Source organism: Bombus vosnesenskii, unplaced genomic scaffold (genome assembly GCF_011952255.1).
Source record: "Bombus vosnesenskii isolate JDL3184/JDL3185 unplaced genomic scaffold, Bvos_JDL3184-5_v1.1 scf7180000013264, whole genome shotgun sequence".
Classification (NCBI taxonomy): Eukaryota; Metazoa; Arthropoda; class Insecta; order Hymenoptera; family Apidae; genus Bombus; species Bombus vosnesenskii.
Genome location: NW_022882924.1, coordinates 8,974,371 through 9,000,992, shown reverse-complemented (window position 1 = coordinate 9,000,992; position 26,622 = coordinate 8,974,371). Strand labels below are relative to the sequence as shown.

Sequence of the window (26,622 nt, the reverse complement as noted above, 5' to 3'; positions counted from 1 at the left end):
TCTCCTGGGAGCTATGCCGATGCTCGCGGCGATTAAGTTGTTATTTCCATGTAATGCGATAATTATTATTAGATTGCTGGTTCTGATGCAATTCTATAATTTGCGAATAGAACGTAAATGAAAGTTTACTTCGCGAAATTAATTTTCACAAGATTTGATAAACGATTGGAAAAATTGCGAAGGGAACTTCCAAAATATGAAATAAATACAACTTTTTAAAGTGGACAATTTCATACAGTAATGTACGAAATTGAAAAATCAATTAAACATAAGAATAATGTTACGATATAAAATGGTAATATTAACTCAGCCAATGGAATAAAAATTGTAATCATTAAGCAAATATATTATTTTATAAAAATACACAATATTTTTTGTGTGTTTCAAAGATAATATTTCGTCATAGGTTTATTAGAAAAATTACTATTATATATTAAAAGTAATAACAATGTGATTACTTGTTTGTTCTTTTTAATAGTTGCTACTATTTAGAAAATTCCACACTAAATTCGCTAAATTAAAGCGACGTAAGGGGAATCACAAATAAATTTCGTATTGTTGATTTTAATTCTCAAAAATGTAAGTTTAATTTATTTTAATATACATCGACGAGTGTTTGTACGCGCGTATACATGCTCATGTGCGTTCGCATGCGTACAAGAACGACGCGCCATGTAAAAGATGATGACATTGTGTGATCGAACGAAAGTGATAATTATTATTATAATCAAGATCACAAGATCACAGAGCGTGGCTTCGGGACAAAGAGCGCGTCTTCCACAATGGAAGTCAGCTTGCCAAGTCGATATGCAAAAAGGAACTTTTTACAATAATAACTTTTAACGACATTCGTTTCAGAAACAAACGATACGGTTTATGCTCGTAAACTGCTGCAAAATCTGAACTAATTGGAGATTTCAATTCTGCAACGGTACATGCTTCGTATACTTTCGTGAGATTCGTTTTCTGTGAAATTAGTTTTGGGCCGGCTTATCGAACGATTCAAATCAACTATACGTTTTTATACAATTGCTACGGACGAATCCAATTTTTAACGTTTTGTCCTAATTCATATCGTTATCCGTGATTTTCCATTCAGACATTCTAATCATCGTTTCTTTCTTTCTTCTTTCTTCATGAATACGAATCAGTATAAATGTACACGTTGGAAGAAACAAGTTTTTTTTTTACCGATAGTAGAAATATCAATGGAAAACAGCTGGGAGTATTTATTTATTTATTATTACGATCACGCGGTCGATTTGTCCGTTAAAAGATTGGATCGCCAGCGTATTAATCAATATGAATAAAGCTACGACGCTCTACGATTATTTACATCTATATATAATAATTTTCGCCCTACAATCACGTTAATATCGTTTCGTTGGATTCCTGGAAATAGTTTTTATCTTTTTGTACATCGCAACAATATTTACAAGGAAATTTACAAATTACAAGTTAGACGTTACGCTACCTAGCCGATATTGGTTAGTCTCTTAAAACGTACGGGTAGGAAGATAAAATTTCAAACTCGAAAATGCTTTCTAAAACTATGATGTCTGTTATTCACTGATAAGCGATATGTCCGTCTAGTGGTGTCATTTTTATTTCCTAGACCCTCGTTAGCCTCTTTGCTTGCTTTGATATAAAATTGCTCAGCACCCTGTGAACGTCCCCGCCTGCGTATACTATTGCCTCTTCTGTAACTCTCGAACAACTAGGCGTTTATATCGTTAGAAACATCGTACTACAAAGTTGAAGAAAAACACCTTGAAAATACTTTGTCGCAAGTTTTTTAATAATTTCGTATACGAGAGGAGACGCAGGGCAAAGGAGGTACTCGACTCTATCGATAAGAGTGATCTTTTCGTATCGAGATAGCTAGTTAAAAAATAGCGATATCGGAGACACGAAAAGAGAATAGTCATTCGGCTGCTTTTCAGAACTGCTAATGAATCCTCCAAATTGCCATTTAATTTTACATTCTGTGACAGAATAGAAACCTCGATCCTCGAAACACCGATAAATGGATCGATCGATTATTCAAACCATCATTATTAATTGTAAATTCGATTACTAGAACAACACGTTATGATTCGTTTAAATAATCATGGTTTTACTTACTAAATAGCAATTTGGATGAGTTTCTGTTCCTTCTGTTCAAATAAATATCAGGTCAATTTGTATGTAGAATACAATTTTACGATAAATAATTAGAAATATAAAAGAAATAATTTATTAGTTAAACATTATATCAGATATTTCTTAACAATGAAATGGATGTAATCGATTTCATTCTCTAAAAATTGTATTATACATGTGAACCGAACGACTATGTCAATAGATGAAGAAAACACCCCTATGTGCTTCGATATGTATCATTCCTTAACTTATTCGATCATCGTTAATGATAAAACGTTATCGATTTTTGTTTGCTCTGGTTTCGATATACTCTCACACTAAAACTGAATTCATCGCTCAGCTCCGACGAAAATCATTACACAGATGCTTCTCTGCGACGATTTCTTCTTCCGTTACGCGGCAACTGGAGAAAAGATAAAATGCGTGAATCGAGAGGACCGATTTCGATTCAAGAAAGCGATTGTCAATCGCGAATACGATGATTATCAGAATATCCAAATTCGTTGAAATCCTGCGCATCGATGGATGTCGCTTCCGTGAACATATAACCCCTCGATATTTTCGTCGGAGCTTACATCTCGTAACACTATTTGCCGTTCGACGAGAGCAACGGACTGGCGGCGTTTGAATATCCTTGACTGCAGGTGGGCAACATAAATGGATTCATGTTGAATGGTGAACTGACCACTTCTCCTAGTCCTGCAACATACCCACTGTCGGTTATATGTTAGTGTCATTCGCTATAGCTTACAAGTTAAGAAGTAATTAATGAACTGGCGATTCGAAAACATGTCCCTTTTAAATTGTTCTAACATAACTATAAATGTGAAGATCTAACCGAAGCGCAATTATATGTTTAGGAAAAATTGAATCGAAAATATATACGGTCAGTCGCAAGAGATTATGTGCTTACACTCGTCTAATGCTATGTATTAAAAAACAATATAAATTTGGATTATAATATTTGAGTTGATTATAATATTTATAGAAAGAGATTTCTCTTGAATTAAATTCTTTATATTCGTTCAGCATGTTTTTCACGTTATTTTAAAACTACGCCTAAAGAATGTGTTCATTCGTTCGATTAAAATTTCCTTATTTATCCTCTTGCGCTTGGCAACGAAAATGGAGTTGATTAAACGCGGAGACAGATCAATGCGAGGTCGGATAAGGGGAAGCATACTTTATAAAATCGTAATATGAAGTGCGTTCTGGAATCACCAGTTCAAGCAGAACAAATTGAATTATATCGGTATAGTTATTTAATTGTTTCTAGTGCTTGTAGTACTCTAGTACTTTACTATGTGTAGATAAATAAAATAGTAAAAAGTTTAAGGACAGTAGCAATATAAATACGTAGAAATAAAATTGTAATTTAAATGGAAGAGATAATAAGAATAAATGTAGAGTAATTTTTTCATGCATGTTTAAGTAAATTTGGTATCTGCATACTCTAATTGTAACTTATATGTATCATATGGTTTAATAAACAGGAGTAATTTTATATCAATGACTAGTGCTCATTACAAGGTGAAGGACTATATTTGGAACTTCGTGCTATGTCGCGTCGTTTGGACACGTGCCAACAAAACGACCGCTCTAACGACGCTAACGTTCATTGGTTAAGTGGCTTTCTTAACAATCGACGGCAATAAATGATATTATAACGTTTCGTCTACGAGGATACTCGTATATCACGATAATAATATAGCTAATATAGCTATAGAGAACCGTTTCACTTTTTCAGCAAATAATTTCATTTTGTAAATTTGTTTTAAAGTATTGAACAATAAATATCGAACAATATAAAATTTAATACGAAGCGACCTTGAGAAAATTCTAGCCACTCTTATAATTTAGTACATAGTCATAGGATAATTTTAAAATTGATTAAATATTTGAAAAATTGCATAAAAAATCTCGAAGACCGCATAAATTACATCCGAGTCATTGTTTATTGTCAAATATCAAAAATTCAAAGTAAAGATTTAGCTGAATATCCACATAATATATCTCATAATAATGATACATACAGAGGCAACTGAGACGTAATATCCAATTTAATGAAATCAAGGACGGGATGGGGATTATCAATTATTCATAAATGAACGTGTGTGTACATACATCCTCGAGTCTCGTCTCTCGTGCATGTTTCTCATAATTCTTTAATCGCAGTGCATAGGGTGGTTGTGATGGTGATGATGGTGGTTGTGATGGTGGACGGTTAGCGGTTACTGGGCGGCTGTGGCGAGGTGGTGCTGTGTGGACCAGTGCGGTGGGACTGAGGTGGTCGGTGGTCGTACTACGGGGGCGAACGCACTCCCATCCCCGGACGTATAGAAAATGCCATACTGTTCGTGCGCTAAAACGAAAATTTCACATAAGGGAAAATCATAAAGTGCGTGCGCCAGAACCATACGTATACGTAACAAGCGCATGCGTGCCATAGTTTCACGTGTACACAAATTCACACACAACATGCATATTAAATTACAGTTCGAAATGTATCGGGAAGGTACTTTTGTTAACTTTCTTTTCATTCGACCGGAATAAAATAGAATTTTCCATCACTCTGTTAGTACGGATACACATTTCGAATTGTCGAGAAGTTACAAAAATCATGAAGCGGAATCGACAGGATTAAGTAAATAAAATTGGAAAATACAGAGACAAGGTTGATATCATCGAATGAGATATACTTACGCGATGTATAAAGAGTCGGGCTACCAGTGTACGGATTGGCTACCGAGTAACTTCCGTTTGTGCTGTGACTGTGAGGTGTGCTAGCCGAACTTCCGCAATAACCACCACCGGTCACGACTCCACGTGGACTCGCGCTACTGCTTTGTCTATAGGCATCGGCGCTGCCACCGACGCTTCCTCCGACGCTACCACCACCGCCACCTCCGCCTGCAGCACCGGCTCCTGTCGTCACGGAACTACCGTCTAGAAATAGAAACCTGCCCGTCAGACGAACTCGTCAGTATTTCATCATTCTGTTCATAGCGTCTTGCCTATTACACCTGAACGAGGAGGAGATGACGTATAACGGCGGATAAACGCGTTTATTTCGAGCTAATTTTAAGTTTCATATCATGTTATCAATATCGAAGCAGTTGGAGTCAATTCAATCGTTCTGTTGTACTTTGTATAATATGTATAATATTATATGAAAGACGCTATTTAGACGTAGAGAAGTGTTATATATATTTCTATTTTGATGCTGTTTGTAGAAGAAGCTGAAGAAAAGAAAGAGAACAAGTTTAAAGTTAAAGAAATAGATTGGCTTTACGCGTCAGTACTCGACTAATTGTTTAACAAATGATGTTGGGTCAAGTTATACATCGAATATTAAATGCGCAGAACTGGCTATACAGGTTCAATGACACAGATAAGATTCGCGTTTGAGATCCCGCGTGGAACGATGCAATAACTTATTATATGTACTTATTAAGAGATATTTTAATTTTGATTATGTTGTTGACCATATAGATATATATATAGACAATGTTAACTTCCGCAACAGATGCTATTTGTAATTAGCGTGACACGGTATCTTGCACCGCAATCGTTTCGCGTTTCTAATTGTTATAATGACTGTGTTATCGTGTGATCTAGACATAGAATATCGCTATAATACTTACCGTCTGTCCATTTCGCCGCGCTACCGTTTTCCTGTACTGTCACTGCAAGTTGTCCTGTGTACGAGTTGAACGCTGTTGCCGAACTAGATGTTGGTGGTGCAGGTGGATGGCCCGATCCTGGACTTCTAGGTGCTCCCGTAATTCCAGCGTTCCCGCTTCTCGGCATACTGTATAAGGCTTCTGCAAGATCTGCCGCCCTTTTTAATATGATTTCTTTTGGTAATTTTTCAGGATCTCCTGGATGACGTGGGATAAGTTTCTGTAACCTTTGGAAGCCGTAGTCGATCGTGGGTTCGTTTAACGCTGAAAAATGTGTAAAACTTTACATTAGTAATAATCTATAGGATCATATACGTAATTATAGGTTGTGCATTCATTTATACTAATCTCTATTAATTTCCAAGTTTTATGGAAAAGGAGCTCAGAAATTCAAATAGTAAATCGAATAAATTACGTCGGAAGCTTCAGAACTACAGAACTTTGTTTTTTTATGTTTATAAAATAAATCATAATAATCCATAATAATTCTAGGAAATATTCTGTCGTCATTTATTATACATATATGTATATTTAGGTACCATAGACCTATACACCCTTTGTTCAGAAAGCTCTTTAGTTATCTTTCGCCTTCTACGTATTGATTGTAGTATTCAAAACATGTATAAATATACATATGTGATATAAAATTTAATTATTATTCCTACCTACATTGGAATATAAATTATATGAATCTCTTATCTACATAAGTTATACAGTTATCATACTCACAAACATAAACAAATCTACCAGGTGCTCCTTTACAGAATTGTTTAGTTTTGTAGGATAACGTAACTTCAACGACGCCTGGTATCTGTCGTGGTGGAGTTTGTACTCTAATTGCGTTTGGTGTAATTAGCTGGAAGAAAAAAATAAATGAATGTGAAGCAAGATACGTATATATGTATAGTGTAATATATACATGTATGTAATGTACAACTTTCGCTTTGAAAACCAAATCTTGATATTTAGTTCAGTTACAAATTTTTTTCTATTCCAATTATCTTTGTTAAAATATAAAATTTTACATACCTCACTCCAAACCAACATCGACCCAAAAACGACTTGAAGTCCGTCGAAGAAGTTCTCTCCAATGATTATTACCGTGGATCCACCAGATGTCCAGCCTTCGTTTGGTGATATCGCTTTTATGCACGGCGTTTGAAGAGGTACAGGCGTATAGAGACCTGATTTTGCGAATACACAATATTATTAGCTTAACATGATATAATGATTACGTTTCGCTTTAAAGTGTCAATATAATAACATTTATTGTCTTTCTTCAACGAGTATTCTATAACTTTTCGTATAGTTATACCTATATCATCATACATGTATAAACGACGCTGTTAAAGTTATTCTGACTTTGTGAAATTTGAAGTTAATTCCAGCGAAATATTGCTTTAAATTACACCTTTCTGCAACGCCAGTGAAAATTATATGCAATGTTAATATCTTAACATTATAGTATGATTAGCCATGTACATTTGTATGCTTGTAGTGTTGCGCCATAGAATTATTCTAAGCATTAACATTCTAACTATGTATGACCTAATTTACCCTAAAATAGATTTTATGAAATGTATATACATATCAAATTTCTGTATACGGTAGAATCGAAATACAAAATATATACATATATCAAGACGAATATTGTAGACTTGTACGTATTTAATTTGTAATTTGTCAAATTTGGGAATGTAAAAATGCACAAAATGTACACAGGTAATAAAGAAAAACATATAAAGTTTCTAAAATATAGCGTTCTTTACAATATTTAATAGGATTGATAAAAACTCTTTACATAAATAAAAGTGTAAAACAGTGTAATTATCACGTGCTGTACAAGAACGGAATTTATAAACTAAAGTGTAATATCGGTGTTATATTTGAAATCACGAAAACAATAAGAAATGATATACAAGAATGAAAAACTCGTAATAATGGAAGTTGAAAAATTACTCGCATACCTCCGATCGCACGGAGTAAGCTGAGACAGTTAGTTAGGGGGTGGGATACGGAAAATTATCTGAATATTCTGTTTATTCGGTCGAGGCCGCGTGGTAGATATATTTCCCGTGGCAGCGTGGCAAGGAGAAAGAGTAAGAGAAAGAGAAAGGGGAGGAAGCGGACAGGAGAAAGAGGCTGAGGGCTGGAGTGGCCGGAGAAGGGTTGTAACAAGAAGGAAAGGAGAGGGGGGCGATCGGGCCGCTGGTGTCTCTGCTTGGAATTTATAACCCAATGATATCATTTTGTACCCCAGCGAAGCCAAGCCACCCCCGGTACCAACCCTGGCAGAGCGGAGCCACGGCAGAGTGGCTGACATCATGGTATATTGCTCCCAGTGATGCTCAAACAGTTTCCACCTCGAGTGCTTACGCTTCTGTATAAATCTTAAAAGGTCTGGAGATCTTGACAGTGGACATGGCGTGTGTGATCTCAAAAAGTTAATGACTGTATTCCAGAAGTGGTTTACATTTTGGAAATTTAATAATAACGATACGGTTATTCCTATCGACTATTAAATATTAATAAAAAAAATTAAAATTATTCGTACCTATTGTAAATGAAGATATTAATCGGCATTCTTATATTGCAATGTTTTGCACGTTTATACCGTCTGTTTGTAATAAAGTGGAAGAAAATTTAAGTACTCGAGGACAGTACAGCGTTAAAGAGTAGCAGTTTCCGTGTAAATGGAGATTCTTGAATGGGACAAAGGTATTTATTACGTTCAATGTATAAGAAAGTCGTTAAACAGAGTCAGCGACGTTGGCAACCACCCTGCTGGAGAATTGTCGGGTGCGATGGCATGGGGTAGAAGAGTAGGAAGAGGTAGAGTGGTAAGAGGTAGAGGAGGGTTGAAAAGAGGGATTCTGTGGAGGAGGCCGGAACAAGCGTACCAACCCGGAATAAATAAAATCCCCCGTGCCACTAGCGAGTGGTAAGGGATGCTACCCTTACTACTCTTTCCTACTCTCTCGAGTTCCTCTTTTACCACGAAACCATGGCCAAAGTCGAAGACTCGTTGTACTCCAACACGTTCGGCCCGATTCTCTCTGATCACTGTGAGATCGCGCGATAACTTCGTTTACCCTGATAAAGACCCGCGAACTTCTGCAGAAAGAAATTGCTTTCACTTTCACCGCGAACGGCGTCATTAAGCTGATGTTTTATGGCCAAACTGCTTTCTCTTTACCTAGGCGACTCGCATAATTCATGCTCCTTAATTATCGTTTATATCTTTGTAAATAGAACCACGCAAACATATATATTCTAATATTTAATTAAATTTCATTGAGAAACAAACTTTCCATGATGTAATTAGAGAAACTACGATATTAACAAATGGATTGCGGGTGCTTATGAAAAATTTAAAATTGTAATGAACGATGTTAGTTAGAGCTACTTCAGTGAAATAAAACGTAATTTCGACATTGGCGTAAGTAAATTTGGTAAACACTATCTTAGTGTTGCAGCTTTGACAGATCTAAACTCCGATTTCTAAAACGGATAGGAAAATTCGATTGTAGTTACGAGCTATCTTTTTGTCCGTTTCCTCTTTCTCTCTGATTTTGTCCTTTCAGCGCGTCTTCTCCTTTTGTCTCATCGGTATGCCTGTTTCAGCGTTTTGGGAGTTGCTCGCTAGGGAATTTGGAAAGAGTGCTAGCGGTATAGCGTCACAGCAGTTGCGAAAGCTGAGAGGATGAGATAGCATAAACTTAGAATTCACAAACCAACACCTCGCAGCAACCACTGCTAAAAGAGAGAAAGAGAAAGTGGGGAGAAAGGGAAGAAAAGAGAGGTCAATCCCGAGTTTCCTCTCCTTCTTTGTTCCCTTTTGTTCCTGTTCTACTTGTGTCTTTCCGCTTGATGGCAGCCAGCCCGGCAAAAAAAGAAACGAAAAGATACGGTAGGGTGGAAAGAAAGCTTGAAACCTGTGGAGAGGAGCGAGAAGAGAAACGGAGGAAATAAGAGCAATGGAGAAAGCACAGAGAGAAACGTGGTGGATCCCTCGTTTTCCCGCATCCCATTGATTTACATCTTGTCTTGGCGCAGCAAGGAAGAAAGGTTGGAAGAAGAAAGCTAGGAGAAGAGGAGAACGCGCGTAGTCAAGGGGTGGCCGCACGATATCAGCCGTTTGTATGCGCGACCGACGCCAAACTTTGCTGAATTGCCCTATGACTCCTTATATCCTATCCTCCGAGCATGCCCCTCCCTCTCCTCTTACGATTCCACCCTCTACTATGGCTCTCGAGTCGTTATACCGATCTCGAAGAAACCAACTCACCCCGCTACCGTACCCTTCCCTTTCATTCGAGAATTCCGTAAGGAAGGGAAACGCTGCTCGAACGCCCAGGATCTTCCAATTGTAAATGACGACTATAAATCGGTCGAGGAACTATCGTAAGATTACGTGTACGCGATTAATTGCGCGTCTCGTGTGGAATTTAATTCACTGTCATCTTATTTACAACATGTTTTATTTAAAGCAACATTTGATAAGTATTCATAGTTTGCAGGGATATCACTAAAAATTGTAATATTAATATTTAACGTTATTCGTATTCACATACTTTTATATACTTTTACTATTTACTTTACATACTTTCATATACTTTTATTATTTCTAGCATATTACATTTTTTATAATCGTTGCAAATGAACTCTGCGATGAATCATGCATTGCCATTAATCATAATGTATTCGTGAAAGAATGAAATATCTGAAATGATTGATCGCAAGTATTTAAGACGTCACCGCGATAAAGACGGATCGTTACAAAAGCTTTGTTTAAACTCGATTACTAGCGTTATATTATTTTAATTACGTATTGCAAGTAAAATCACTTTCGTTATTATCATCTTTGTATAATATTACAGCAAATTAATAGCGTTCTGTATCGTACGAAATGCGACCTTAAAATTACACTTCTGTCGCATTTGGTTAGTAAAAATCTATTTCTAATACGATGCTTTTACGCATCATTTACTTTACAATCGTAGTTCATGGTACTCACTGTTGTATTCACCAGGATCACTGGGATCCAATCGTTTCGTTCTACGTCCGTGTTTGCTGTTGTTGTGAACGAACATGTTGTCCGAGACGGCCAGTAGTGGTCCCTCCACTCCTACTTGCGTGGAAATGACCACCTGTTACGTTGAAATTCGTTGATATAAGATTTTACTTACAAAAAATTAGTAAAATTATAACGTATATTTTTAATTCCATAAAATAATCCAAATTAATGGAACAAAGAAATTACATTCCTAAGATAATTTCGAATCTTACATAAGATGAAACATTTTTCTTGTTATTAAAAGAGGTCAAATTATCAACATTAATTTTTCTATCACAGATTAAAGAATTTCAACATCGCATTTAATTTTCATATCGTTTTTAGATTTACAATAATAAATATATAAATAAAAATAGATATCGAAGTTCTAGTTTCACGTCGTAGTACAGATAAATTTATAGTCTCCGGTATGGTTTAAAACATGTTAAGCCATCGTCAAATAGAACACAAAAGGGCGTGTGTACAGAAACTATGTCGTACAGCACGTTGCGTAATTTTATTTACGTATTATGTAAGTACAGTGCATGTATATGTTAATCATATCTCTTGCGAACAAGCAATGTAACCTGATTTACTACATTGCATTATGTGTATTCGCCATGCATTCCGTGACTCTCGTGACCCCCTATTTGCACGTATGATAGATACTATCGTACAAATGTATGAATATAATCTCATTAAAGCTGAGCCTTGGAATATGGTTGCCTCGTGTAAGCAACCTAGAGCATTGTAAATACTATTAAATATTTTTTCTTATTTAAATATTGCGTACTAATAAAAGGAAAATTCCTTCTCATTAATTATAAAATTATCTTCTTTCAAAATAAATTTATAAAATATTAGTTGGAGAATCTTTACAAATATAATTATACAATAATTCTATTGATATGTGATGTGAATAATGTAACTTTATTGGTGACGTATGTATATTTCTTTCACTTCCATAATATAGAGAGCATACTTTTGCGAATAGCAGTTTAGACAAATTGAAACAAACCACGTGGTTAACCTCGAGTTTGCCGGATGCAAACAAGAGAACGATGATTTTCGGGAGAAAGTAGAAAGAACGTTTATAAAATCGACTGGGCGGTTGGTAAATGCCTGAAGTTTTGTCCTTCCGCAACTTCTCAACTTTCTTGGCTAGTTGGCTGTGGTACCTAGCGCGTAACGTCGTGCAAACTTGGCCAGCACAAGGGTGAGTATAACCTAGCTGCCCTTCGCCAGAGAAATTTTCAAGGAAACGGAAGGAGTATTGCTAAAATTTTAATTCGTTACGTCAAGTAATATGCAATTTCTAAACAAATTCGGTGAAATAATAAGTACTTTAACTTTGGTTTACTTTTAAGTGGTCGAATACAAAAATGAGTCCATGAAAAATTGAAAGACAAGGTTTGGAAATTATATAAAAAAATATACATTGATATTATATAAAAAATAAATCATATTAAAGTTATCATAGGTCAAATATATTATACAGTGCTTTTAGAATTTACAATTTTTTTTTCTTATATATATTTCTTTTATCGATATGGTTGAAATCATCAGCAGTTTTTCAAGTAAAACTAACGTCGATTAATTATATTAACTGGCCAGAGGAACGAAGACGAGAACACGAAAAATCTGTCGGAATAGCATGCCGGCGTATCGCTGTATAGTACGCCTAGAAATGCGTAGCTTCCACTTGGAAGCATTCTTTTTTAATTTCGAAAAAGAAAAGAAGAAGTTGGTCGAGGAGACAGCAATTTCCCGATGGTCGGCCATCGTCGGAAGTTGAGATCCCCATCCAAGAGACGTAATCCAAGGGGTTGGCAATTAGCTCAGCGCGGCATCAACCAACCCACCCCCGTATCCGTTCACCCCTTCCACCCCCACCTCCGTATAACGGTCTCTCCTACTCACCGACAGCCGTATCTCGCCACCCCGTCCGTATCCATTTCCACAGACAAAAGGTAGAATTAAAAAATAAATTACCAAAAACTTTGCGCTCTGTCTTTTCGCCTTCTTCCATTGGTTCCGTCCGCCTTATCGCACGATTGTTACGTTCCCTTTCTGTTCAGCCACTTTGTAATCGAATAAAAGAGATTCGAGACGCGGAAGAAAATCTAACTGTTCACTAATTTCTTTCTCACTCGGAAATAACGTTTTATGCGTTCGGCTGCTTCTCGGATTTTTAATGTAAACGTTACTTAACAGTAATGAAATTACGAGTTTTTATTTTAGGATAATGTTTAGGATTGATTCGTATCTGTGGTTTACTTGTGATTTACATGTGAAACTCATGTACAATTAAAAGATTATTGTTATAAAAGTTCACGCTACATTAAAATATGAAAATTAAGTTACTGACGATTAAAGTATAAGGTTTGTACCAATGAAATGAAAATGAAGATATATAAGAAAATACATAATGCAAAGAAGACATTTCTATCCATATATTCTAAAAAAAAAGATCATTCAAATTCCTGAAGATTCACTGTTATATATTCATCAAATTTTTATCAAACATTACGAATTTGACATTTTGACCACGCTGGCAATTTTTTCTTCTTAAGCGTTTTAATTAGCAAAAATTGATACGTTAACTTACTTGGAAGCGTCTCATATCACGTGGATTGCCGGCATTCTTAAGGCAGTTCTGGTTGCACTTGAGGAAGAACTTGAGGAAGAATCTGAAAGCAGAGGGGGACCGGAGTTAAACGGTTGACAAGGTGCTTAACGCTCTTCGACGCCGAGAACTTAATTAGAACGCGAACTTGGCTGGAAAGTAAGTCTGAATATTGCATAAGCCAATCGTAAGCCCTGTTCTACTCGCCTCTATTATTCAGCATTTCTCTAGATTAAACCCCCAACCACGTGTTCTTCGACCTTTAGGACCGTACGGCATTGTATACTATGCCAACGTACGTGGCTACTGCGCCACTCTATCCAAAATGTCAGATCGTGTATTTTTATAAAAACATATTTTTTTGTAAATCAGTGTAAAAGCTTCGTTTTCGTTCTAAAATACAAAAACAGATATAACGTGTAATTGCAACATATTTCTGATCACCAGAATCAACGAATGTGTATTAAAGATACGGATGATTCGAAGAATTATAAAATAATATTAATCTATATAACAAGACGATGGTAACATACGGCTTCCAAAAGAAATTTAAAAAAGCTCACAGAACAAAAAGCAAATTTTAAGGCAAAAAGCCGACGATTCAATTTTCATGAATTATGTAGACTGTAGGGGAAATATTGAATTTGAGAAAATTTTTGTAGATGCGGGAATACTCGTGTTTGCATTGGTGAGAGTGAAAGGCAAAAGAAGAATTCGCCGAAGAGACAGAAAGAGCGAAATACGGAATATATTTGTGTTGGTAGACTGAGATAGATCGACAGAGAATGGAGAAAACTCGTAGGAAACAATCAGGAGGACCGAGACGATGAAGAGTTCGACGGATGAAGGGGTAGTTTTCTGGGTGGCTGGTAGGCCTGTCCTCCCGTGGGACACCATTGTTATCCCCCTACGGACTGCGTCTATACGATCCGGGACTCCATCGAAAAATCAAACGCATACCTTCTAGTAGTGACGCCCGCTTTTTTCTTTCTCGTTTGCGCGAATCGTCCAAGCGAAACTGTAGGAGGAACTCGTCTGATTTCACTTCGTCGCCTCGATTCCTATCGATACCACGTTCCTTTTCTGTTCCTTTGTCTCCGCTATTTTCCGTGTTCTATATACGTTAAGAGATAAACAGAGGAATGAAAGACTGCATAGAACACAGTAAATGTCGGTTCGTTTAATTTTATGGACGCTGGAAGGAATAAAATCGTTTAGGTGTTGTGTTATATACGCGTGATCCATCGTCCTTATCGTTGCGTTGATTTATCTCGTGCCACGTCTCATCGTCTCTCGCGTCACCGTCCTTTTTATTTCCCATAAAATTGAAAGAAAATAGAGCAGCGGTAATAATAGTATAAATAACGTCTAGTATACAAGTTAATGAAGTCGGTAAACTACGTTGAAACATGCTTCGCCGTAAGTAATCATAATAGTGTAAACTTATCTTTTATTGCACTTATTAAATTTGATTAACGCCGTTTTGTAACATCTTGTATATGTTACTTGCTAACTTTTACAAAACTCATCTCTCTTCGTAATCTTTTTACAATTATTTCAAATACGTCTGTATATATACTACGTTATACTCCAAAATGTCTATTGAAATTAGTGTGTAGTTCGAACAGCAAGGTTCTATTTGTAGATATATCTTCGTGCCGTACTAACAGAGCCGTCAATTCATTCCTCTTTGCGATATCGCACGCGCGCAGATAACGACAGCGTGAGCGCGCATTACACGTGGTCGGATTATCTAAACGACACTTTTATCGTCGGTTGCATGATCCAGAGCAAGTTGTCAACCGAGTGGAACGTTTGGCACGGAATCCATATAGTTGGAAAAGTGAAAAGTAAAAACGAAAACCGATCGGGAGATAGCCCTTGTTCGCGTAGTGAGTACGGAAGGGAAGTACTGCTGGCTGGATATAAAGAGAAAAGGCGGAGGAAGAACGGGAAGGGACGATATACAGAAAGAGAAAGGGAAAGAAACGTATCGATCTCCTGCTTCATGCTTTTCGTATCTATCCGTATTCATGGACTATGCTCTAGGTTCGTGTTAACGGTTACGTTCGGCCGCTCTTAGAACGCCGAGCGAATTTAATTTCGTTTACTCTTAGAGGACGTTAAGATCTTATCGAGATGCTGGATGGGTATTCAAAGCATTGTACTTTACCTTATCATCGTTGTGGATCTTGCTCTAAACACGATGTCTCTGTCGTGCCTGAGGCGCGGAAAACGACGACGCTTTCTAGTCTTTTGCAGATACGAATCCTATCGACCATACCTGTGTATACCTACGTTCCTGTAAAAGCGACATGAAAACGTCTAGCGTGTTAACGTTTTTAACGGGAAGGAGGATGACCAAGCAAGTTGTTTCTACCACGAGTATTCTATTTTTCTTGTAGCTCGTAGTAATTGTTTGTTTATCGATTTATTAGATATTATATACAATATTTTCTTTCTTCAAGAGTCTAGCAATGAGAAGTACAATTAATCATATTTTAAACACGACTAATAGATGTTAAGTCGTGTTATGGTTAGTGAAAGAAATATGAAGAGGTTTACGACTCTTTAGGGAATTCTATGCAATAGAAGTGGAATGCAAGTAGACAAACACTTCGTAATTAATTTTGTAGGTTGTGTACACGGTCCTTTTTGCATAGTATTTATAGTTTTACATATATATTGATATTGACTATAAAATATACATTGATACATTGATGATGAAAGTTATTTCTAACAATGTTTTTATTGTTCTTTTAGTGATTTTCAGTTCTTTTTTTATATAAATATAATGCTAATAATTCTAAACGTGATATCTTATGTTTTTAATATTTTAGTTCGAATATTTATACAACGCGTACACTTATAATAAATTTAGTAATGAAATTTTTTCATTTCCTTTTTTTAGCAGAAACTTTATATTCCAATAAATGAAAAAGACATCGGAGAAATAAAAATCATTCTTCTAAACATTATTTCGTGTAATGACTTTTTGTTGTATAGAATATACTCATACGTAACACTAATCATTCGCGACACCCTACGGTTCGTATTGACGTCTATCCATCCCTCCATTCTTTTTCCTTTTTAGAGTCGTTTTCTTCCACGCTCTCCTCGGAGTATTGGCTGTTAGGAGCTAATGGATTGCGTTACCGACTGATTCAAATGCGAACTGGATTTCATTCTAAGCTCGATGGGGCGACAGTATCGACGATGTTGTAACGCGAACACGAGCAAGAAGGGTGGAAAGGCCAGTTTCTTACAGGGGCTCAAACTCGATTTCGATCATCTATTAGATTTTTCTCCTTCAGCGATGCTTTCCGCGAGCTTGCGCCAGTTTTCGCGATAAAACCTATTCTGGATCGTCGCTTAACACAGCCGGGAGGTGTATTTTACGTCATTGAAACGTTTGATGGAGTTAAAGATCGTTTGTATCAACAGCGAAGATTTATATACTCTACAATAAATCACTTAACAAAATATATATATATTTCTTAAAATACCCGAATGTCAACATTTTACAATTGAATACAAATACATATTAGAAATTGTAACTATTCGCTTGATCTTTAAAACATATATATTATTCGAAGACGAAGATCTTTGACAAATCTGTATAATATAACGAATTCTTAAAGATGAAACAAAAATTGTCAGCCCAAATCCTTCTAAAAAATTTAGTTTAAAAAACATTAAAAAATGTAATACTTTTAATGAGCAAAAACTCTTAACGTTAATACGCTCAGAAGTGGGATGATCAGTATCGTATGAACGTAAATATTATAGTTTCGTAATTAAAATGTTTTGTCAGTGAATGCGAGGAACGGATCGGTTGATTCTTGCTGTATTGGTCGTTGTTCAGTTGCTAACGAATTGACACGGAATAAAATATACAGAGGCCGACCAATTGAGAAATCATTCCCAACCTACCTTCCGATCTGTAGCATGCCTTTCCGTTGCCTCTGCTAAAATGAAAATAAAACGCAGCAACGCGCAGCGGAAAGCGGAGGGTTGTATGCGATGGGGAGAAGGGGAGACAGAATGGCAACGGCGTGTAGCGAGAAACGTGCACCGTTCGCTGTTTCCAGTTTTACAGTATACAACTTCGCAACGTCGGGATGGATGAACGAACGAGCCAGAAAAAATAAACGACGTCAATGAAAAAAAAAGAGCTAAATATTGGAGGTTCGCGGTGAGAGGGAGAGGGAAAATGAAAGGAAGAGAGAGGCCAGGTAAACAGAACCGAATGAATTCAATCAAACCTTGCAGTAAATCATCGGCACTTGTGCAGCGGTTTGTTAATATTTCCCGTGTACCAATTAGCGTTTTTTCTCACTATATTGAAGAGGATGCTTCTCTCTCGAAGAAAGTAATTTGTGTGGAAATATTTTCGAACCGAAAGATGTTTCATGATATGTATTTATCGAAATGTAAGGGTAAAAAAATATGAGGGTTACTAATATTGGACGATTTTGTTATTATAAAAATAATATAGAACTGTAAACGCAATATAATTAATTAAATATTCATTAAAACATTTTGTTTTTTATTATACTTTTATGTAATTTTGTATTAATCGTGTTGCTTTATTATTAGATCGTAAGATATGAAATTTGAATTTCTCACAACGAACATGTAATTATTTTTCGACTTATTTACACGTTATCAACACGTACACGGGTGTTAAGGCGAAAGTAGATGCCTTCTGATCTACTAAATATATTTCGACCAAGGGTGAATGGATATAGGGGGCTTACTTGGGGACTTACGCGTAATAGTTCCAAATAGGGTAGCATTACGCGTATCAGAAATCCATTTCCTCCCACGTTGGAAAATCTTTAATCATGTTTTCGGCTCCCTAAGTATAGCCCCTTTTTTGTTACCATAGAGCAGCGAATAATGTAATGTCAGGTCAGCGCGAAATTCAAGAACGTCACGTTTAATTCGCTCTCTCTGTCATTTTATTTCCTTTTTATTTTATAGCGAAGATAGTAAGTAATATTGCAAATTCTTACTTGATCCATTAAAGATTGTGTACAATAAATTGATAAAGTTAAATGATTTCTATGTCAAATAATTAAAAATTTATTTTGTAAAAAAATACAAGATATCTCATTGTTAACAATATTAATAAATATCTTGTTAGTCGTTTTGAATGATTTTTGTAATTACAAATTTCTGTTTCTTCAAATTACAATTATTATTTGTGAAATATGTTATTTAAACGCGTCCTCTAAGGAAAAACATATCGATAAAAATAAATTATTTTAGACGTTAATGAAAAATTCCACTGTGAGAACCTCTAAGTCTCAAAGGAATATCAGTAAGAAATTCTGTCTGTTCAGTGGAATAGGAGGCGTGTTCGATAGAGTACTAATCACCTATCCAAACGACAAACCTCTACTCAGCAGTCGTATTAACAATGTATCTCGGTTCTAGGTACTCCTTAGGGATATCTTCATTACGTTCATTGTTACTAAGCTTTAAGAGAATTCAGAATCTCATTATGGTACTAGATATTAGTTATCAGACTGTTGGTCCATTGAATCTGATCAGTCTTATACTTAGTCCGTCAAATAATGTACAATAAAGTAAAGCGTACGGATGAGGAATATGGGTTGTACCCATTGAAAAAGATGTTTTCATATTGTGGTTCAGCTTGATAAGATATAGGTCAATTGTGAAAATTGCGGTCTTACAATGAATATAGATACTAAATATGAGAATCAATATCATGTTTGTGATTTTTGAAAGCAATATCATCTTATGTGATAATAATAACAATAATAATGAGTTCACTGAGTATCCTATTTAACATGTTCATGCTACTCCATATCACTAACATCAAAGCCTTTAGGTAAAGAAGTTTATTTTTGAAAATGAAAGAAAATTTTCTAATTAAAATCCATAGATGTAAAAGCAGGAATACCTAAGAATTAAATTGAAGTAGCATTTAAGTTCATTCGTAAGTCAGATAAACTGATTTCATATGGGTATCTTCTTCTTTAACATTTTCGTATTATTTCTGATGCTACATCGATGATATTAATAATAAAGAAGAACATTCAGCGATAAACTACAAGATACAAGATAAAAGGAAAGGCCTAAAGAAAAGAAACGCATTTCCATTATTAAAACAGAAACGTACACACGTAGACACATAGATAGTACGTAACAATTTGCTATTTCTCTCTGAAAAAATACAGCGGTACACCGTTCGATTGGATATATTATTTTAGTAAGAAAACGCCCGGGAGTAATCGCAAGTGCATAATGCAGACGCGCGGAACGTCAATTAGTAAGAATGTATACGGAGGTCCGTAAGGCATAGGAAACCACCTAGAGCTGTATACCTTGCATACACCTTAACTGGGGTTAGTAAGGGGTTAGTAAGGTATCAGGGGATGCTTAATGTTTAACTAGCCTCCATTACGCCTCCTGCATTGGTCTTCTTGAAACCCCCCTCCCTCTTTGCATCGCCGTCATCCAGCATCCACCGACTCGTTCCTTCAGATCCTCTCTACAGGAAGTATTATAGATAGGAAACAGCTAAGAAGGATCATATGTAAGCTATCGGTTAAATTAGGAAATTATTGCCTGTCGATGAAAAATTTATTTATACGGGTCATTTACTGATTTTATATCGTCACCGACATAACTGTTTTCACTACAAAGTTATTGATATAAGTACGAGTTTATAGTATAGAATTTGATTTTTTTTAAGGATACTTACGTACCGTTATTCAGGAAAATATTTGAATACTTGGCATAGAAAATTTGAATAGATATATTATATGCATTATATAAAAGTTTTCGAGTTTCGTCGACGCTGCAATAATATACACTATTAAGCTTATGTTGGTGAATTTTGAAATGAATTCGAATAATAGTTACAAAACAGATACGTGTCGAAAGTGTGTATTTGGTTGTCCGAAAACTTTTTTACAGACCCGTCTTTTACAACGATGCATCTTTATACAAACATGAAACCTCATCTGTCGAACGTTGTGATCTTTATTTTGATAGAACAAAATGGATCATACGTAATTCAATAAAATAATATAAAACGGAAAATGTTGTGCATCCATTATTTCCTTATAAAACGAAAGAAACTTTTCGGACGACCTAATATATTGAATATACCCTTTAGCATACAATAATCTGTTCGTTCATAATAATTATATAAGTAATCTAAATGATCATTCTCTTAACTTCATCCTAGCATTATGTACATAATCGATTCCTTAACCATATTCTTTTAAGTATCAGATATTAAACATCACCGAAATAGTAAACGTATTACGTTTTATCAAGTAGAGTATTCTAGTGGACGTCACGGTGAAACGAACATTAATTTAATTTACAGAAAAGTCAACATTTTAGACAAGCTGAGAAAATAATACGACATGACGTGTGAGCAGCATAGGACCGCAAGCCGGTCCTTATGATATCGCTGTTTAATTTTCTCTTACCAGAATGTCGACGTAAATAGGAGCCGGACTGAGAGTGCAAGTAGAATAAATTTACGCTCGAGCAGACAAGAAGTTATGAATGTCCTTAGATGCCTTCAGCCACGCTTTTTCTACACTAAATATTCAAAACGTACCACATGATATCGATGAAAACGTTACTTTTTACAACCGGTTTTAAGTATCTTGTACATTTTACGAAATTCTGAAATTTTAAACTGTGAGATAGTGATGCTTGTGAAAAGCATTGTTCGATTGACGATGATACCACATAGATTTTTTTTATAGATTTCGAAAATATACTACGAAATTTACAAAAATATTTCTAAAAGAATGCTATTGGTGATTAATTTAGGAACTAGACTTATTTTTGTGAAAAACAGTCAAGGAACTTCAGGCGAGAATTTTCGTGACTTTGTCTATTAAAATATTTTTAAGTGAATCGATATATACAGTAAATAAAATAACTTCGTTATTGTTCGTTCGTAACGAGGAAGGCACTTGTCAAGTTTGTCAACCTTTCAAATAATAATGGATTCTATTAGTCGAAAGCTATATTTATAACATAGTGGAGTCAACATTATAAAATATGATTATTTAATTAACCGATTCTACAAAAAGTATTATCACAAAGTCCACAGCTTTATGATACTGATCAGATATAATTAAATATAATCATAATAGTTATATATACATTTATATAGATATAAATAGGTTAGATAAAAATTAGATATAATTCTTCTACAATGTAATCACAGACATCCTCCTCGTAAAAGTTATGTAATATATGAATATTCTGTTCAAAAACAGAAATATAAGATATTAGAATATCCTTTTGCTTCTCTGAAGAAAAACAAAGACGTACAATGGTCCCCTTTGATGTGAATTCTTCAATTGTCCATAGCATTTTTATTGAATATTACGAATTTTATGTACTTCTCTGAATCATACAAAAAAGTTTATATAGTTCTATCTTCAATTAAATAGCGTTCCTTATAAGATTTGGAGTTCATGAGAAAAAGTATATTCGTCCGTCTTGTTGAAACATGGTTACGAAACCAAACACGGCTGTTAATCGACAGTCCCGATGTATTTTGTATTGGGACGGTCGTTTTCGTGTTTACAAAAGGAAATCAGGCGCCCGGCAATGTGTAAAGAGGGTAACTTAACCGAATTCCTGTCAGTAGTAAGAGAGAGTTCCGTTTACCTAAGTCCTAAGATGGGAGAAGCTAAGGCTATTCGGCAGGTACTACCAAGGTACTGCATAATTCATACGTAAGTAATACGTCTTACTAACTAGCATATCCCGAGCTAACGTACCCTGTCGTGGTTCTATGTTGTGTAGCCCATCCTCCCTCCTTGCTCCTTGTGCGTTTCACAGTCCCCTCGTCACGACAGCGAGATATCCCTAATGGCAGTCTATCATATTAGCTACAAGACGGCTTGAGAGGCCGGCTGCTGTAACTAGATTTGCTTTGCACCTATGGTACATCAACTGACGATTTACTATCTATCGCATAGTTACTGTTACATAATACGAATGTTAACACTAGTCACGTAAGTGACGTGACTGTTATGGAATTCGCAATGCGGTTTAATGTAAAGTTTTACTCTGCATATATCGTGATTTCATACGAATTATGTTATCCTTAAAACGTATTCAATGAAAAGGAATTGCGTGTCCGATGTAATTTTCTTCTTTATGCTTTTTCAATTGGTAGTACAAATTTATAGAGATAATAAGGAAGGAATCGTATAAAAGTACCAAATAATGTAATTTAACGTCGGATGTAAAAATATACAATAAATAATTGAATAGTTGAATAGTTTATAGAATTTGTAGATTATTGTATGTAATTCTTTTGTTACGTCATATAGTAGCAAAAATATGGTTTCCTTTAATTCAATCCAAATAGATTGAAAAGTTTTTTATTTAAAAATTTCAGTTATCGAAATCACATCCGAATGATAAAATTTTTGTTATTGCAATTTAATTAGCTACAGAAAGCATTATCAGTTTCTATAATTTTCACCCTTTGCAGATACGACTGTCCGAATGTTCCCACTGAGTAGAGGGCTAGCCGAAAATTGTTGAATTATGTCGTAATGCCTTAGGCGTACGCTGTCCGAGCAAGGCACGAGTCATTTCCATAAACGCATCAGAACCTCCACCAGCGTAAACTAACTTACCGCCGACGACGATTCGTACACGAACGTACGAGTGTGTCCGCGATTTATTAATGTCTGCATTTAGATACGGAGCCCCTGAGGGCTCGATGGGGATGGTTGGGACCCTCTCAAGTTGCTACTGTCAAATATCGACAAAAACGACCGTAAGTCGCGCATGCTCCGGCACACGTGTGTTCTTACCAAAGATAAAAATGTCACGCAAACCAAAAACATCCTGTACCGTGTGTTTCTAACAAGAAGAATTTCATGAACAGTATTTCTATGCCTCTTTAATAATCCTAGGTCAGGAACGAAGTGTCATATTTTATATTATATTCATACTCTTTTAAATATAATCAGATCGATATATTTTTAATAATTTAGACAAATTTGTTATATCTATATTTTACTCAGAGAAAGTCTCCACAAGTCAGACTGTATTTGTATCTCCATAAATTATTCAAGTTTCCACAAATCAGGTTGTATTTATGAAAATGGAGATATGAGAAAATGGGAGAAACGGCCAGTGAACTTCAATAACCATATAAAATTCATTACTGACAAACGATTTAGCGATACGTGTCTGGGTAAAGTAACACAGTGCTGTAGGTTTTCCGGAAGCTCGCTTAATCTCGGTTAACCTTGTTGCACGGTCATGGAGTTCGTCGTCGAAACAGCGAGGGGTAGGGGGTGAGGAAAGGGCTAAAATGTGATTTTAATATTCGCGGCCCCTTTGAGGAAACTCACGACTCTTCCTTAACAGGCTTACGGAGGGTACCCTGAACCTTGTCTACTCCCTCCCACGAGAACGGCATCCCGCTTTGAGAGGCACACCTAGTTTCAAACTCGGTAAAATCTGCAACTCTGTCTCGCTTGAGAACTTCTCTTTACCTTCCTTCGTTGACATTCAACCATTCTGATTTTATTGGATGCTTCGTACCAGCGGCTTGTTACGCTGCTTTTTTTATGTACATATACATCTTTACATTCATGTCTTTAGACATCAAACGTTTGCAAACTTATTACGAGCAAGATTAACTGAAAATTGGAAATAGAATAAAATCGCTATTATTTTCAGCGAAAACTCTCATCCTGATCTCTCTTTGAATTAGATTTGTATTTCTGATAAAGAAGACAAGTATGACTATTTCTAAATTTAATCTAACTTGTCAGGATAAATACACCGAATTATCAAATCGCCGCCAATGAAAGCTGTAATCTATTGATTTCACGGCATGATAAAACTGTCCGTCATGAGCTACAAATTAATTTTAATCTACTGCAGAATTTTAATCTACTGCATTGTATTGGGCCCAATACAATGATTCTAAAAACTCGATACTGAGAAACATTCTATAATATAATCTTGATTAGTCTAATGCAACGAGTAATTGTTATACTAATTAAAAAGATTCTAAAGATTTGTCACTATAACGTACTCTCAATCATAAGTCGTATATACTTGCAAATATCCGACGTGTATTCATACACGTTTACACTAACACCCTTGCGAAAGAAGGAATCTCGTGATGAAGGTTGTAAACCCTTCTGGCTCGGATCGAGATAAGGTCCCTGTGTATCCCGCGGACGATGGTTCACCGCGTTCCTTTGAAAACGATCGTTCTAACGAACGGGTACGTGGGTCAAAATCGCGCGCGACCAGAATAAACGAATTTTCAGAACGGAAGATGAGAGGGTGAAAAAAAAGGTAAGCGACACGAAAGAGAAGACTTCTAGGTTATCGTCGACAGAGAAGTTTGGGAGGTTAGCAGTCGCCATGCTAGCAGGACATGGAAGCACGCAGGACACGACGCCGTGGCGGGCCGTACAGGGGTTGCCATGGTGATCTCATGGGGAGGGCATTCGCCCTCTCTCACCCTCACCCGACGAAGATAATGCCGCCTGCCTGCCTGCCTGCCTTTCTACCGATGTTGCTACCAACTGCCGCGATATCAGAAGCTCTGGCAATAAAGCAAACGTCCATGCTCGCACGGAAGTTTACGAGAGACCCGGTTTTCGAGTCGCGCGATTACGAGGCGACAACCTGCTCGATACTTCGTCTTTGTCTTCCAGACTGAAATTTCCTTCGGCGTTTCCGCATTCGAGAAATCACTTCTCCGTATCACGGCGACAAACGCCACGCCAGTAAATAACCCATGATTTGAAATTATGGATTTAGCTTGGAAATGTCATTCTTATCAATAAAAATTCAACGTAGAATTTTAATATTTCATATTAATCCTTGAAGGCTGTCGTGGGTAAAATTTCATCGTACACGTGAATTTAATTTTAATATTATTATTCTGTAATAATAGCATTATAGTGTTACCTGTAATCACTAAAGATGATAACACTTTCATTTTCCATGTAGTAGAAAATTCATATTGATTCAGTAGAAAAATCGTACTAGAGAATATCTAATTGCATTTATTCGGTTGTAAGATAAAAAGATCAACTACGATTTCATCCCTGGCAATATTAACGTTATTATACTCTAAATTAGGAAATAAATATACTATTTAAATTTCATATTATTTCATATTTAAATTTCATAATTCATACATATCTAGTAAAAATTGAATAATTTCATATCATCGTCATAATCTTTTCTCCGTGGAGGGTCTATACGAGGTTTATTTTCTACATATTCTGTTATAAATCTGCTATTTCCCTCGCATCTCACTTTATAATTTTTCATTTTCACTTTCTTAATTATGAAATATTAAGCAGACGATACTTTTAAGCGTTAAAATACGCGATTAAATTCAAGCTCTAAATATCTTGATTTCCATCACTATGATTTCTAGCTCTCCATATATGCCTTCTAATGTAAATCTACATAAAGTAATATTTGGTAGACTTCTCCAATAAATGTAACGAGTAAGTATCCCAATACTTATAGCCGGCATTGATCATCATGATAAAAATGAAGTTAAAAACACGGTAGGAACGACTGTTCGAATAATTTAATGTAACGAGTTAATAGATAATTTGAATTACACTTAAACTTGAGCAGAAGCTGCAGTAACTTTCTTCGCTCTTGCTGCCGCCTAGTCGAACATTAAAACGTACGGGACACGGATGCTTCGACAAAGTGTCGTCGTATTTTTGGTTTACAGCGTCTGAAGGTTGCCGAGGAGAGACGTGGAATCGAGAGGAAGAAGGAGGCGGTCGGCGGTGTGAGGGAATACCTGAGCGCTTCAACGATTACGGGGGTGGAAAGTGGGTGGTTTGGTGGATACGGGGAGTGATACCAGTCCCAAAGGTGTCGTTACAATTAGACAGCGCTGCCAACTGCTACGGCCTCAACCGCTAAATAACTTACCGGTGCTGACAACCCGACCGCACACTGTTACCGCTCATTCTACCGCATACATTTAACTGTAAGTCTCCAAACTGTAAGTCCTTCCAATCATTGATGAGATTACTTCTTTCTTATTAAAACAAATATTCCTTTTAGAATACTATTTATAT

General features: G+C 36.0%; 1 protein-coding gene across 4 annotated transcripts in view; it reads right to left on the bottom strand.

Moving 5' to 3' along the window:
• Positions 1–562: 562 nt before the first annotated feature.
• LOC117237565 (transcription factor collier) overlaps positions 563–26,622 on the bottom strand; it is a 95,820-nt gene continuing 69,760 nt past the window's right edge. Inside the window, exons 7-14 of one of the 4 annotated variants that reach the window (XM_033501658.1) lie at positions 13,490–13,571; positions 10,843–10,975; positions 6,855–7,009; positions 6,555–6,681; positions 5,787–6,089; positions 4,846–5,088; positions 4,267–4,504; positions 2,712–2,841 (exon numbers count right to left, since the gene is read on the bottom strand). In XM_033501658.1, coding sequence (XP_033357549.1) covers positions 4,374–4,504; positions 4,846–5,088; positions 5,787–6,089; positions 6,555–6,681; positions 6,855–7,009; positions 10,843–10,975; positions 13,490–13,571 — 1,174 coding nt within the window. In that variant the 3' untranslated portion in view covers positions 2,712–2,841; positions 4,267–4,373. Of the gene's footprint in view, positions 2,856–4,266; positions 4,505–4,845; positions 5,089–5,786; positions 6,090–6,554; positions 6,682–6,854; positions 7,010–10,842; positions 10,976–13,489; positions 13,572–26,622 lie in introns of all 4 variants that reach the window. The other 3 variants (XM_033501685.1, XM_033501675.1, XM_033501666.1) reach the window with 3 other exon arrangements.